At 44.0% G+C, this 15472-nt stretch overlaps 1 protein-coding gene across 1 annotated transcript in view; it reads left to right on the top strand.

Annotated features, from left to right (window-relative positions):
* Nucleotides 1–953: 953 nt before the first annotated feature.
* The window catches only part of TNFSF8 (TNF superfamily member 8), a 29049-nt gene continuing 14530 nt past the window's right edge, over nt 954–15472 (top strand). The window contains exons 1-2 of the mRNA XM_055579458.1: nt 954–1358; nt 14391–14433. Of these exons, the coding sequence (XP_055435433.1) occupies nt 1164–1358; nt 14391–14433 (238 nt within the window). The 5' untranslated portion in view covers nt 954–1163. The remainder of the gene's footprint in view (nt 1359–14390; nt 14434–15472) is intronic.

Genomic DNA, 15472 nt, shown 5'->3' with positions numbered 1-15472 from the left:
AGGGCAGAGGTGAGGGTGAGGTGAGGCAGTGTGTCAATCTGAGACAGAAGAGGCTCGACTGTAGTAGTCACGCGCGCGCACACACACACAGCACCTACAATATACGACTCGCACCACACAGCATGCAGATACTCCGCACATGCACAGCACACACATACCATACACCCACCACCCACATGCACACACCACCCAGGACACACACACCCCTACACTCTTCACCATACCACTTCCCTACCCCCACCCTCGCTGCCAGCTGCTTCCCCTTTTTCTAAGTTTTACCGCAGGCCCAACTTTACATACAAATTTAACAGATCCCAATATACTCTGGAGGATTTTTTTGTTCAAAAGATCGGTGTTGCCAGTTTGCTGCTCTCAGACAGCATCTTTGAACCTGTCCCCCAATTTCATCCTGCCATTACGCTTTTCTCCCTGTGGAGAAACTTCCACATTTGTGGGCTCTTCCTTGCCAGACATCTGGTAGCATTTCCAGTTCTTAAGAGGAGCCAACATCATCAACCCCTCTGAGTCATTCTACCACGGTCCAGGGGATCCAGCCTCCCTGCGTGTGCTAAGTCGCTTCAGTCGTGTCTGACTCTGTGTGACCCCACGGACGGTAGTCCGCCAGGCTCCTCTGTCCATGGGATTCTCCAGGCAAGAATACTGGAGTAGGGGTTGCCATGCCCTCCAGGCCCAGCAGAGAGATATTTTCTGATGAGGACTTCTGAGCCACAGGCCGCGCTGAGGAGAATGTGCAGCTTCTCAAGCCGGAAGGCGTTTTGTGGCTGAGTCTGACTGAAATAGCAGCTGCTTTGTGTGTACGCGCGCGCACACACACACACACACACACACACACACACAGCCGTGTAGGGAAACCGTCATTTTCCTACTCGCCCTCTGACATCAGCCACCTTCTCTATAGCTACAGTTTCTCTTCACTCAAACTGATCCCTGGCGATGAAAAATGAGCCTGTCCCCCACCCGTCCTGCTGCCTTTCGCCTCACGCCCCCAGAGAAGAGTTTCTTCGTGAGGCAGCCGGTGAAGGTTTTTTTCCAAGTCACATGATCCAGGATGCAGGGGGAGAATCCTTCTTGGAACAGAGATGGGCCCAGAACCGAATCAGATGAGGAGAGATAAGGTGTGATGTGGGGAAGCCTATATAAGAATGGACCCAGGGCTGCAGCGAGCACTCAACCCACTGGCCCCGTCTCAAGACACAGCCATGCATGTGCCCGCAGGCTCCGTCACCAGCCACTGGGGAACCACGGGCCGCGGGTACTTCTGCTTCACCACGGCCTCCCTGGCTCTGTGTCTCGTCTTTGCTGTGGCGACCATTATGGTGCTGGTAGTTCAGAAGACGGTAAGTGGACTTCTCTTCTTTGCCTTTCCTTTCTGATTTATGCTAAGTTTTCTCCACAGAGACTTGGGGATAAACGAAGCAAAGAACCAACATCAACAGAGAGAGGGAGCAAAGAAACGGGAAACTCACTCCTCTCAAATAATTTGGCTTTTTGAGGGAAAATTTTCTTGAGCCATCACCTCCAAACTTTCTATATACACCTGAGCCAAAGAAGGGAGAGGAGCTTTTAGCCTTAAGAAATTTTCCTAGAGGAAGAGGATATATATATACATGTATAGCTGATTCATTTCGTTGTACAGCAGAAATGAACTCAACACTGTAAAGAAATTATACTGCAATTAAAAAAAATAATAACTGTTGCTGATCTAAAGACTTCTGTTAAAGATGGAAGAGACAAGGAAACTTAATAACACATTTGTACAACCAGTGTCATGTCTTTGATGACTTCAGAGCAGATTCCAGGATTCTGTATTCTCAGTCCAGACGTTCCTGAGATTTCAGAGGCCTCGGCAAATGTTAAGCACGTTTTTTAGCCAGGAGTTAAGTTTCAGAGGCCAAAACAAGAAAAGGGAGCAAGGAAAGGAGGCCAGAGAGAAGACCAGGGCTCTTTAGAGCTTGGGCATGTCAGTGTTAAAGCTCACAAGGCAAGTTCAAAGCTTCCTCCTGAGCCACTGCTTTGAAGGGCTTAGTGTGTCACAAAAACACAGCTCATCGAGGCAGAAGGTAGAAATGTTTTTCACACCTGTTCCCTCTGAGACTGCTCAGAACCCCGAAACTACAAGCAATTGTGGGTACACACTGTGAAGTTAAGCAGTCTCAGGAAATTTACCTTTTTTTTTTTTAAGTAAATGGTAAGAATTACTATGAAAACAGAGGAGGTGAAGGAGGAAGCTTATTCATATTTTAGGAAATAGGTGTTTACAGCAAATCCACCAGGATGTATTTTAGAGAAAATACTGTACTGATAGTATATATTGCTCATGAATTTTTTAATGAAGTAATTTTGATAGTTTAAGAACTGTACCCCCAATACTACCACCCCTTCAAAGTACGTACATTTCTATTTATTCCTTCAAAGCTCTCATTTTTCATAGTATTGCAATCCTGCAGAATTTGTTCTGGTTTCCTTCAGTTGTCTTAGGTTGAATGCTCTTTACCTTATTGATTGCTAAAAAGAACCAGGCTTTAAAAGGCTTGGGTATCTGCTTCTCAAGTGTCCTCAAGAACTGACATTTAAATGAAGCTTTGAAACTCATACCTCCATAAAAGTTAAAGATAACAGAATTGCTAGCATTTGAGACTTAGATTGTAAAGTTTATGAAACTCATCATTTATTGGGCCCATCTATACCTACTAGGAATAACACACTTGAGAATATTCTGCTGCTGCTGCTAAGTCGCTTCAGTCGTATCCGACTCTGTGCAACCCCATAGACGGCAGCCCACCAGGCTCCTCTGTCCCTGGGATTCTCCAGGCAAGAACACTGGAGTGGGCTGCCATTTCCTTCTCCAATGCATGAAAGTAAAAAGTGAAAGTGAAGTCGCTCAGTCGTGTCCGACTTTTAGTGACCCCATGGACTGCAGCCTACCAGGATCCTCCGTCCATGGGATTCTCCAGGCAAGAGTACTGGAGTGGGGTGCCATTGCCTTCTAGGACCCTTTTTATTCTGTACAGACTCTATAACTTCTGTAATTCTAATCTGAAGTAAATCAGAGGTGTATCATTTTACAGCAAGAGCCAAAGAAAAGAAATTAAAGTGGCCTTCGAAAATGTCTTCAGTTAGATTGTAGCTAGAACTGGTATGAGAGAGAGAGAGAGAAAGAAAGAAGGAAAGAAGGATAGAGGGGAAAAGAGAGAGAGAAAGATATGATCGTGGTACATGGTGTGGTGCTGACATATAAAGCAAGGAGGAGCTCCAGAATGCTCCTAATTCAAGTCCCACATTTGGTTGAATTGATTCTTTCCATGAAGGAACTGGAGTGGATCTTTCTGCCTCATTTTTGTAAATGTGGAAAACGAGGAACAGAAAGGGGACAGGGCTTGACCTAAATTGTCCTGAGAAAGTGGGAGTCAAGACTGCTTGGCTGTTTAATGAGGCCACTGTTCCCTTTAAGGACACAGACAGCCACAGCAGCACTAAAAAAATCTCCCTTCCTCCTCTTCTCCTGGGAGTGTGACCTTCCTGGTGTCCAATTCCTTGACTTCCCCTCACTCTGGGAGATGAAAAGATTCACTTCACAATCTGACTCTAGGGTTTGATGTACTATGATTTCTTAGCCTGAGAAATATCAGTAACTTGCTTAAAAGTATTGTGATATACAAGTTAAGTGTTTTATACATACCATTTCCAATAATTCATTCAGATATTAACTGTCAGAAAAACTAAGAAGAGAGAGTTATCTCCTTGAACTTGAGTTATCAGGTTCCTGTGGGAAGAGGCTTTAGTACAGGTACAACTTAGACAAATGAATAGACTCTTAACAGGACCCCCAATAAAAGAATCAATGGGAGATACCTAAGGACCTTAAACTCATAGCCCAGTTATTAAAAGTGAAATGGATTGACAGCCACCCAGCAGTCTTGTGAGAGTGGGTGGGGGCAAGGTGAGAACCATGAGCTGGTTCTACTGGCCTAAGAAGTCCCCACCATTACTGTGTGTGTGCTCGGTTGTGTCTAACTCTGCATCCCCATAGACAGTAGCCCCCCCCCCCCCAGGCTCCTCTGTCCATGAAATTTTCCAGGCAAGAATACTGGAGTGAGTTGCCATTTCCCCCTTCAGTGGAATCTTCCTGACCAGAGACTGAACCTGGGTCTCCTGAATCTCTTGCATTGACAGGTGGATTCTTAACCACAAAACCACCTGGGAAGCCCCCAGAAGTCACAGTTCTAAATAAAAAGACACATGTACAGGCAAAATTTAAACCAAAATTAACTTATAATACATAATAAGTGATGGGATGTAGGCACATAGGGCTACCATGAAACCACAAGTTACGGAGATGGAATGTTTTCCCAGGCAGATCTAAGAGAAACTTCACTGGAGACTGGAGTTTCAGTTTGGCTTGAGAAATGTGCACAATTTCAAACAGGTCTCCAGAGATCAGAGGAGAGAGTATTCCTGGCCAATGGATCAGCATGAGGAAAATGAGAAGTGTAGGGCATGTAGGAAAATCGACAAAGATCGCCTTGAGATTTGGTTTGAAAACCAAATAACTCCAAAGGCAAATTCCTTGGGAGAGGCAAAAAACTTAGGTTTCAACCTTAAAGATTTATTGAGCATCTACTGTGTTCAGGACAGTAATGTTCTAAGTAATGGACATAGACCTTGATCAAAGCCAAAAATATCTCTGTTTTCATGTTACTTATGGAACTTATTGCCTATTGTCTTAAGTCTCTGAAGTGGCTGTATTTTACTTACCTTTAAATCATTATATTCATTTAAAATATCATATCCACGTGGTTTAAGAAAATAAATAGTAAGCAAGGGCAAAGAAAAAAGTAGAAATTTCTCACACCCTCTCCACCCAACCACCAATCCCTCTTTCCTGAGATAAGGACAATTGACGGATTCTTTCATGTCCTTCCAAAAATCTATGCTCTATAAATATATAGTACACACATGTCATTGTAGCAAACCCGTAAATTTGCAGCTTGCTTTACTGACTTAATATATTGTGGAAATCCTTTCATGTCAATACATGGAAGTCTATCTCATTCTTTTGAAGAGTCACATAGCATTTTCATATTTCATCTGTGGCTAGTGAAGGACACAAGATTTTCTCTAGAAGCTTTGCTCACTATGCACATCTGCAAGTCTATCTGTGGGATAAATCCCTGGAGGTGGGAATGCAATGTGTATTTTTCAAGAGATTGTACTCAATACTCTTGAGGAAGTAGAAGTCCTACCAACAAAGAGACAGATCTTCATGGAAAAGAAAGAAAATTGATTTCTTATGAAGTAATTACAACAGAGTATATGCATTTGTGTCAGAATGAAATGTCACACAACTTATACAGCAAAACAAAGAGAAAAAAATTTCTCATATCTCCTCCAGAGACAAAGGGTTATAAATAGATCATATATAGGCTATAAGGTGGACAGGCTTCCCACGTGGTTCAGTGATAAAGAATCCACCTGCCAAGTGGGAGATGAGGGTTTGATCCTTGGATCAGGACGATCCCCCTGGAGAAGGAAATGGCAACCCACTCCAGTATTATTACCTGCAAAATCCCATGGACAGAGGAGCCTAGCAAGCTACAGTCTATGGGGTCATAAAAGAATTAGACAGAACTCAGCAACTAAACAACAGCAATAAGGTTGATGCTAGAGGTGTTCACAGTTCAACTGGCTTGGAGGCCTTCAATCTTAAGAAATGTTTCTGTTATAAACCAGAAGCCTGGTCTTGTCTAGCCCCTGGAGACATCTATTTACATTTCACAATGTTAGAGTAAGGAAGGGCTCATGTATTCTAGAAAGAAGAGAAAGCAACTGCCTTCTTTCCCTTTATAAACAGAGAAAACTCCTTTTATTAAAAAAAAAAATTACCCTTCCAATGCCACTCTACTTCCCCTCCGAGAGTTGAATTTAGGGGAAGTGATTGGAGGTGACGGTGGCAAGGTTTTAGATTTGTTTCCACTCCAGATAAACTACAGGGCTGAACTGAAATGCCCTGTGATACTTCTCTCTACCCAACTTACTCTCTCCAATGCAGTCAGTTATTTATCCGAAGAAGTCCACTGAGCAACTTCTCCAGGGAAAGCCCTAGGCTAAGCTGTAAGGGAAGAACCCAAGTGGACAAGGTAGGAGCCCTGTTTTCTGGGAATCTCTAAGTTGAGAGGTGAGGCCCAAACCCTCAAGTGCTTGAATTTGGGGCAGAATGGCACTAAACGTGGGCTTCCCAGGCAGCACTAACGGTAAAGAACCCACCTGCCAATGCAGCAGATGCAAGAGATGCAGGTTTGATCCCTGGGTGGGAAGATCCCCTGGAAGAGAGCATGGCAACCCACTCCAGTATTTTTGCCTGGAGAATCCCCAGGGACAGAGGAGCCTGGTGTGCTGCAGTCCATAAGGTCACAAAGAATCAGGCAGGACTGAAGTAACGTAGCATGCATGTGCTGCGCTCACTGCCATAGACCAGAAGAGAGGAAGACAATTTCTGCTCGGGGTGAGGAAGGGGTTTGCAAAAGAGGTTAGAAGGGAAGCTGAACCTCCTCCAAGAATTAAAAGGATCGTGTCTGATTCCCGAAGTTTTATTTTGAAGAAATTTAAACCTACTGAAAAATAGAATACTAAATACCCATATAATCTTTCACCTAAATTCAGTAAGTGTTGGTATCTTGCCATATTTCTGCTCCTTTCTATAAATATGAAAGAAAGGTTCAGTCAGGGTGACCTTCACCCACACGCATTTCAGCGCCCATCTCCTGCTTACTGCGTGCCATTATCATGGCCATTATCTTGGCAACATCAGTTGATAATAACACATAGTCCATATTTTAATTTCCTCCACTTGTTCAAAAATGTCTTCTATAGCTGTTGTCCCTTTTGTTTCTCGATCCAGAATCTACTCTCAGGTCACATATAGAGTTGGTTTCATCTGTTTTAACTTGGAATGTTACTATTTAAAAGGTGGCTCTGGGAGCTTATTAGAAATGCAGACTCTCGGGCCCCACCTTAGACACAATGAATCAAACTCTGCATTTTAATAAGGGTATTGGAGAAGGAAATGGCAACCCACTCCAGTACTCTTGCCTGGAAAATCCCATGGATGGAGGAGCTGGGCAGGCCATAGTTCATGGGGTCACAAAGAGTCAGACACGATTGAGCAACTTCACTTTTTTTTGGTGATCTATATGCTCATTAAAGTTTGAGAAGCAATGATCTAACAGTCTCCTCTGCTCTCTGTTGTTTTTTCAGGACACTGACTTTTTCAAAGGATCCAGGACAGCTCTAGTGTCACGTTTTGGGCCTGTCAGTGTTTATTCACAATAATATTCAGATGAAACATTTTGGGCAAGGAAAGGACATAAGCAATGTTATATTCTTCTTTTTCGCAGCAGGGCTAGAAGCATATGTCAGGTTGCCCCATTATTGGCAATAACATTTAGTCAGTTGATTCAAGGCATGACCACTATCTGTCTTCATAGTGAAAGTGAAGTCGCTCAGTTGTGTCTGACTCTTTGCAACCCCATGGACTGTAGCCAGGCTCCTCCATCCATGGGAATTTCTAGGCAAGAGTACTAGAGTGGGTTGCCATTTCCTTCTCCAGGGGACCTTCCTGACCCAGTGATTGAACCCGGGTCTCCTGCTTTGTAGGCAGACGCTTTAATCTTTCTTATTAAGTAATCTACAGGGTAATACTTCAAAGGCATTCAAAGATCCTTCATTCCATGGATTTGTCATTCTTTGGTGATGACCCTCAACTGAATCAGCCAATGCACTGAGGGTTGAGGGATGATGATTGCTTAATTCTTTCACTTCTTCTGTATTTGCTAGCTGGCATGCGTCAGTGGAGAAGAGCTCTCCATTGAAAGGATGGGAGCAAAAGGAGATGGTGCCAGGCATTCTAGGTGGGGCTGGAGTAAGGCCAGGCACAGAACAGAGATCAGTCCAGACTGCACCAGGGAGCGGCAGGACTTAGAGCCAGGTGGCAAGAAGCACAGATAGAAGAAGATGACGGGAAGCCACCCCATCAACAGACTAGGAAGGTCTTCTGAACCCATCCATAAGCTCAGCTCCACACTCAGCCTCCAGTAGCCACTTCCCCAATTCCTGTGGACAGGCAGACCTCAGTGTTCTGACTGTGTGTTGAGTAATGTCTTTCAGTTCAGTTCAGTTCAGTTTAGTCACTCAGTCGTGTCCGACTCTTTGCAACCCCATGAACTGCAGCATGCCAGGCCTCCCTGTCCATCACCAACTCCCGGAATCCACTTGTCTTTAAGACCTTGTTATTCAGTGTGTCCCTGGCCCCAAAGCATTGGCATCATCTGGAAGATGATTTCATCATTTCATTAGAAATGTAAAACCTAAGGGCCCATCCCTGACCTACAGAATCATAATTAGCATTTTAACAAGACCCCTAGTGAGAGAAGCACTGCTTTAAGCCCCTGTATTCCAACGACCACTTTCACTAACATTAGCAAAACCAAGGCTACCGAGGAAAATTTTCTAGGACCTCAATCCACTTTATCATGGAGTCTCAGGAGAATTTCCTGCCCCAGCTGCATCCTGCCCTACCCTAGAGGGGCGACGTGGCTCGGGATTAAAGAGCATTGCCTTTGAAGTCAATATGCCCCAGTTTGAATCCTTTCCCTCCTATTCACCATTTAAGGGACCTTCTATAGCCACTAAGCTATTTCTTTAAGTCTCAGTCAGTCACTAATTCTTACGGTAAAGATAAAATAAGTTAATGCATGTAAAGTATTTAGCCCCTGATGATTCAGTACCCTCAGTCAGTCAGTTCAGTTGCTCAGTCTTGTCTGACTCTTTGCAACCCCATGGACTGCAGCACGCCAGGCTTCCCTGTCCATGATCAACTCCTGGAGCTTGCTCAAACTCATATCCTTTGAGTCAGTGATGCCACTCAACAATCTCATCCTCTGTCATCCCCTCTGAAGTACCCACATTAAGTGCTTAATCACATTAGTTCAAAAATAAGAGAGGCATTCCTGGTAAAGGTCTCCATGGCTCACCTTACAAGATGTGAGGCCACCTGGCATAGTCCAAACATCAGTTGTCTTTGGCCATTTTCAATAAGAGAGGGCATCTTTTGTCAAAGTAGATTTAGGAGCTGATTTCCCTGCACAGGATTGCTCTGTGAAAAGAAATAAACCTTTCAAGGTATTGAGACAAATTACACACTTCATTAGAATTAAGAGGGTAACCAAAATAGCCACCATTTCCAACCACTTGCTAACACTTTATGCATAATATCTGACAATGTCCATAACTTTATGTATAATATCTTATTATGTCAATAATCCAGCGGAGAGAGGAATTATTAGCAATCACAGTGATTAAAGGAAATGGGAAAACAAAGAGTCCTAGGCAGAGAAGATGACTGGAACAGCTCATTTCACCTGGGAACAAAAAGGTTAAATGTAGGGAGGGTTCCTCCCTCCATACACAGAAACATTGTTGAGGATACTCATGAGATACTCAGAGTCTGAAAAAAAAGAGACAGAGAGAGAAGCATACTTAAGGAAGTGTAGCTGGTTGGTATACATGGAAACCAAGTTTCCTGAGCTACTCAAGTGAAAGTAAAAGTAGCTTAGTCGTGCCGACTCATTGCAATCCCATGGACTGTATAGTCCATGGAACTCTCCAGGCCAGAATACTGGAGTGGGTAGCCTTTCCCTTCTCCAGGGGATCTTCCCAACCCAGGGATCGAACCCAGGTCTCCTGCATTGCAGGTGGATTCTTTACCAGCTGAAACACAAGGGAAGCCCAAGAATACTGGAGTGGGTGGCCTGTGCCTTCTCCAGAAGATCTTCCCAACCCAGGAATGGAACCAGGGTCTCCTGCATTGCAGGCAAATTCTTTACCAACTGAGCTATGAGGAAGCTACTCAATGGAGCTGAGAATGAAAACCTGGGAGGGCCCATTTGCTTCTGTCTGTGTCTAGCCTGTTTACTATTTACCTCAAAGCCAAGTTGCTAAGCATGGTAGTTCACATTTCTCCAGCCAAGACCCAGATCCCCAGGCTAGGTTTAGGAAAGAATTCTTAGACTGGAAGATACCTTACTAAAGAGGAGTAGATAAATGGACAGCACTCAGCATACTGTCAAGGACATAGAGGGTCCTCAACAAAATTTAATTTGTCATCTCTTTATACCCTACTTCTCCACCTCCAAATGCAAAGACGGCCAACAGTAGGGCGCATGGGTGGAGGGGAAGGAGAATGAGCTGGTCTATCCTTGGCTTCTGAAGACAGCATCTCTCTTGGGGCATAGAAAGGGCACTGGAGAATTTCATTCTAGGACCTGCCACCAACTCACAAATATCTCAGTCTCCTTGTCTGTGAAAATTGGCTTGATGGACTAAAGGATGCCTTGGCTCCCCTCTGGCCCTGATCCTTTGATCCTGTCTACTGGGGGTAGCTAAGAGAAGCTATGGAGACCTGTTCTCATACCAGGAGCTCTTCAAGGCAGCAAAAGTCACACTTATGTCTTGGATGCCATGGGTCCTGGGCTAAGGTTTAAGCAACAGGATTCTTCCCTGTACTATGATGTGTTGTTTTTGACATCCTCTGTCTGAAGCTAGAAAACCAGAGAGCCTTCAAATGACCACACCCCCACTTCACCAACTCAGACTCCCCTAAATTAGATCTCTTCTCAGATAGTATTTCTTACAGCCTTGCTACTCAAATTGTGTTCTGTGGGCCAGGAGCTCTGCTGTCACTTGGGAGCTTAGCAGAAATAGACTCTCAGGCTCCACCCACATCTGCTGAATCAGAATTTTCATTTTAACAACTCCCCAAGTGATTCGTACACATGTTCAAGTGCTATCTGGAAACATGCTGCCTCTCTCCCTCGTAGCTCTTGCCACAACTTGCAATTCTAGTTCTATATTTATCTGTATGTTCTGAACGACTGCTTTAATGATTGAGCCATAAAATCCACAGGATGTCTTCCAATGACTTAGAGCTTGGCACACACGATGTGCCCATTTGACATGTGCTGAATGTACAATTCTCTGGTATTTCCCAATTGCCAGTAGCCACCGCGATGGCTCCTCAGGGGTTGTTGCTCTGGCATTCTCTCCTTGTCCCTGGATATGTTCCAGGGCAGCCAATGAAGTCCACCACCTCAGCACCACACTTAAATGTAGATGTTTTTCTTCACATGTGCACACATCGCACTAATCGATGGACATGCTTGGCAGTAAGCCAGATGTTTATTAACTTATGAAAGGCTGTTTGTTGTCTCAGGAGGCAACCAGGAGGGGGATCTATGACATCAGATTTTCCTTTGAACTGTGTGTGTACTTGAGAGACCACAGAGGTACCGCACTGTTTATTAGGTTAAGAGCTTTCAGCAAGGCAGTAAAATCATAGACTATGGGAGCAAATAGGAAAGGACCTTCCAAGCCAAGTTCATTTCTTTTCCCCTGATAAGCTGAAGCCCCCAAGTTTATACTGACTTCCTCCTCCAGATCAGTGCTCTGCAGGGCTGTGCCTCAGGAGACCTCCTCAACTCAGGACCATCCACTTGGGCTGGAGAGGAGAGTCACTGATCAGAAGAGCTGTCAGTGGAAGGAAAAGGACAGAGTCCCTAGAGCAGTGGCAGAATAAAAAGAGAACTCTAGATGGTCCTAGGTGTTCTGACACAAGACTAAGAAAATAAGATGCAGGCAGCAACTAATTTCTTGCTCAATTAGACGTTGGGAAGTTGTTTTAATCCATGAAAATGCTCACATTTCTTTAGGTCCTTATTAATATCTCAATCCAGTACACTACAGGAGGCCTCGATCCGGGTAGGTCAAAAGACACTTCACTCCTTATTGCCAGGACAGTGAGGGGTGTCTCCAAGGTTGAGGTGGGGGAAAGGCGGAGAGAGCTCAAGGTGGGAAAACTAGTCTCTGAAGAATTTTTTTAACTTCATTTATTTTTATTTTTTTAATTGGAGGATAACTGCTTTACAATGTTGTGATGGTCTCTGCAGTATATCAGTGAGAATCAGTCATAAACATATATATATATATATAGGCTTCCCAAGTGGCGTTAGTGGTGAAGAACCCAATTGCCAATGCAGGAGACATAAGAGATGCGGGTTTGATCCCTGGGCCAGGAAGATCCCCTGGAGAAGGGCATGGCAACCTACTCCAGTGTTCTTGCTTGGAGAATCCCATGGACAGAGGAGCCTGGTGTGCTACAGTCCATAGGGTCACAAAGAGTCAGACACAACTAAAGTAACTTAGCACGCATGTGTGTGTATATATATATATATATATATACACACACCCCCTCCTTCTTGAGCCGCCTTCCCCTGCTCCCTATTATACCCTCTAGGTCAATCACAGTGTGCCAGGCTGGGCTCCCTCTATTACACAGAGCTCCCTGCTAGCTATCTGTTTTACACATGATAGTCTGTGTGTGTATATATATATATGTCAGTGCTATTTTCTCAATTTGCCCTACCCTGAATGTGCCTTCAGAAACTCAGCCTCGCTCCAGAGAGACACAAAGGCTTCAGGATATTTGATATAGAAGAGAAAAGCAGGAGTAACATTTGTTCCTATGTAGATTTGATATTGGTACATAGTAGAAAACCTCAAGAGATAATTGATATTTGGTCTTGGTTGCAGAGTGCTCATTTAATATTCTGAATTATGTGCAAACTACATTTTACATAGAAATGTATCTCAAATAGTTCCCATTTGTGTTCTCTTCCATTAGAGGTCATTTCTATGTAAAACCATCAAAATTGCCTTTATAGGTCATGTCCATTTGACGGCCTCTAAACCCTTCAGTTCAGACGGTAAAGCATCTACCTGCAATGCAGGAGACCTGGGTTCGATCCCTGGGTCGGGAAGATCCCCTGGAGAAGGAAATGACAACCCACTCCAGTATTCTTGCCTGGAGAATCCCATGGACGGAGGAGCCTGGGGGGCTACAGTCCACGGGGTCGCAAAGAGTCGGACACGACTACGCGACTTCACTCACTCCTTCCCCAATTTGAGTCAGTTGCAGCGAAGGGGATGAATATAGGGCCTGTTATACAGAGGGAAGTAAGTCAGAAAAAGAAGAACAAATATCACATATTAAGGCATAAATATGGAATCTAGAAAAATAGCACTGATTAACCTATTTACAGGGAAGACATAGAGACACAGACATGGAGAACAGCTTCTGAAAAATTTATTGGGGTGAAAAACTGCCCATCTGCTTCTGTTGCTTACTTGCTCAGAACATGTGAGCAAGACCTCCTTTCCTCCCCTCCATTCCCCAACCCCGCAGGTCCTCCTTCAGGAGCCAATCTGCTCTTAGATTGTCTGCCAGCAACCTCTTACTTAACTGTGTGATTATTTATATATACAGTTATGCTTATTCTAGAATAAATAAAACATAGGTGAATGTTAACATAAATAATATACATTTATGCTTATTTACATTATATAACGGAGAAGGCAATGGCACCCCACTCCAGTACTCTTGCCTGGAAAATCCCATGGACAGAGGAGCCTGGTAGGCTGCAGTCCATGGGGTCACGAAGAGTCGGATACAACTGAGCGACTTCACTTTCACTTTTCAGTTTCATGCACTGGAGGAGGAAATGGCAACCCACTCCAGTGTTCTTGCCTGGAGAATCCCAGGGATGGGGGAGCCTGGTGGGTTGCCGTCTAGGGGGTCACACAGAGTTGGACATGACTGAAGCGACTTAGCAGCAGCAGCAGCAGCATGTTATATAAGTATTTAGATATTAGAGTCAAATGTAAATCTGCAATAAAGCCACAAGGACAGGGACCCAATTTAATAATTTATGGTATCTTCACAATGCTTGGCACAGAGTCATTCTATCAATTCAGAATTTCCAACCACAGGAGAAATAGTACCTTCCCAGCTATATTTACAACATACTTTCACTGTTTGCTGAATCAAACATAGAAGAAAAGAGCCCACATATATTTATACACTACAGTTGTTTGCTTTATGTTGACAAAAGTAAGAAAAAGTAGTACATGTGGTGGTGAAAAGAAAAAGCACTGGACTGAAAGTTAAGAGTTGCAGATTCTCGCCCCTGATGGCCATAAACTTTTTACCTCTCAGCTTCCAGTTCCTCATCTGTGAAACGTGGATAGTAATCCTCCAATATTATTTCTGATAAACAGGTTGTAAAGCTCATGTAAACTAAGTCAGTGAATTCGGTTTTTTTTTGTTTTTTTTTTTAATCTTAAGAGTCAGATGGAACACAAATTCTAAATTATACAATACTTTGAGGGCAACCAAAGTGAAAAAGAAAAAGACTAGCTGTTTCAATCTGACGACATCCTCATCCATTTTTTTTTTAACTTTTCTCTTTCTTCTCTTTCAGGACTCCATTCCCAACCCGCTGGGCCAATTCCCCCTTAAAGGAGGTAAGACTTTGGAATTAGGAGTAACTGTGCAGGGGATAGTCCATATCACATCACAGATGATTAACCACTAGAAACATCATGAGTGTCCAACAGAGTGGGTGGGGGAGGAGGTGGGCTGTCAGGGCCAAGCTGATGCATCTCCATTCCTCTGAGTGGCTTCTGAGCTGTACTCACGTCCCCATGTTCTCCCACCAGCCCTCAACTCTCCCACTAGTGAAAAGTCTGCCTCTGGACAGGCTGGCCCATGGACCCAGAGAGGAACACAAAGCACTATTGTGTTAAGAGCTTAAAATCTAGAGTCAGGTGGTGTGGATCTGAATCTTGGCTCTACATCCCACCTGAGAAACTCAGTTCCTTATCTATGAAATGAGAGTAATAATAACGACCTCACGAAGGTATTGGAGAAACTGTTAGATCTCTTCTGGAAACTGCTTTGCATGGTGACCAACATATAGTAATCATTAAATAACTGGTTACAGCCCAAATGCATAATGAAGTTGAGGGTTTGTCAAACAGACCTTCCCACACCCCATATTTTTCTATCACTAAAGTCACTAATCAATGGGTTGTCTCTACTAGCCTCAGATTGGTGAGATGCAGAGTTAGGTTAACATGGAAAAGTGAAAAACTTTGAGACCATCTGATGTATGTTTTCATTGCACAGAAAAGGAAAAGTAAGACCAAGTGAAGGGTCTTGTTCAGGGTATTATAGAGTCAAACTTAGAACCCAGATGTCCTCATTTCAGAACACTAACCTTCAGTCCTGTCACCTTTAGAACCTAGACAGCAAGCACAGTTGGGTGACCAGACAGCTCAGAGGAAAAAACTAAGACAAAGAGTGGGTCATCATAGGCACCTGGACAGACACACCAGGGCATGCTTGGGACCAGAGGACACACATGTGTGGATACAGTTCCTCACACCAAGAGCAATCACACCTGGAGTTCCTTCAGGACACCCTGAGCTCTGCTTCTCCTTCTGTGTGTCACCCAGAGACTTGGAAAGCAAGGGCAGAATTCCCTAAATGGAGCAGCACTCT

The sequence above is a fragment of the Bubalus kerabau genome, chromosome 4 (genome assembly GCF_029407905.1).
Source record: "Bubalus kerabau isolate K-KA32 ecotype Philippines breed swamp buffalo chromosome 4, PCC_UOA_SB_1v2, whole genome shotgun sequence".
Lineage (NCBI taxonomy): Eukaryota > Metazoa > Chordata > Mammalia > Artiodactyla > Bovidae > Bubalus > Bubalus kerabau.
Note: the sequence above shows the minus strand (reverse complement) of the source record. Positions and strands in the feature narration are given on the sequence as shown.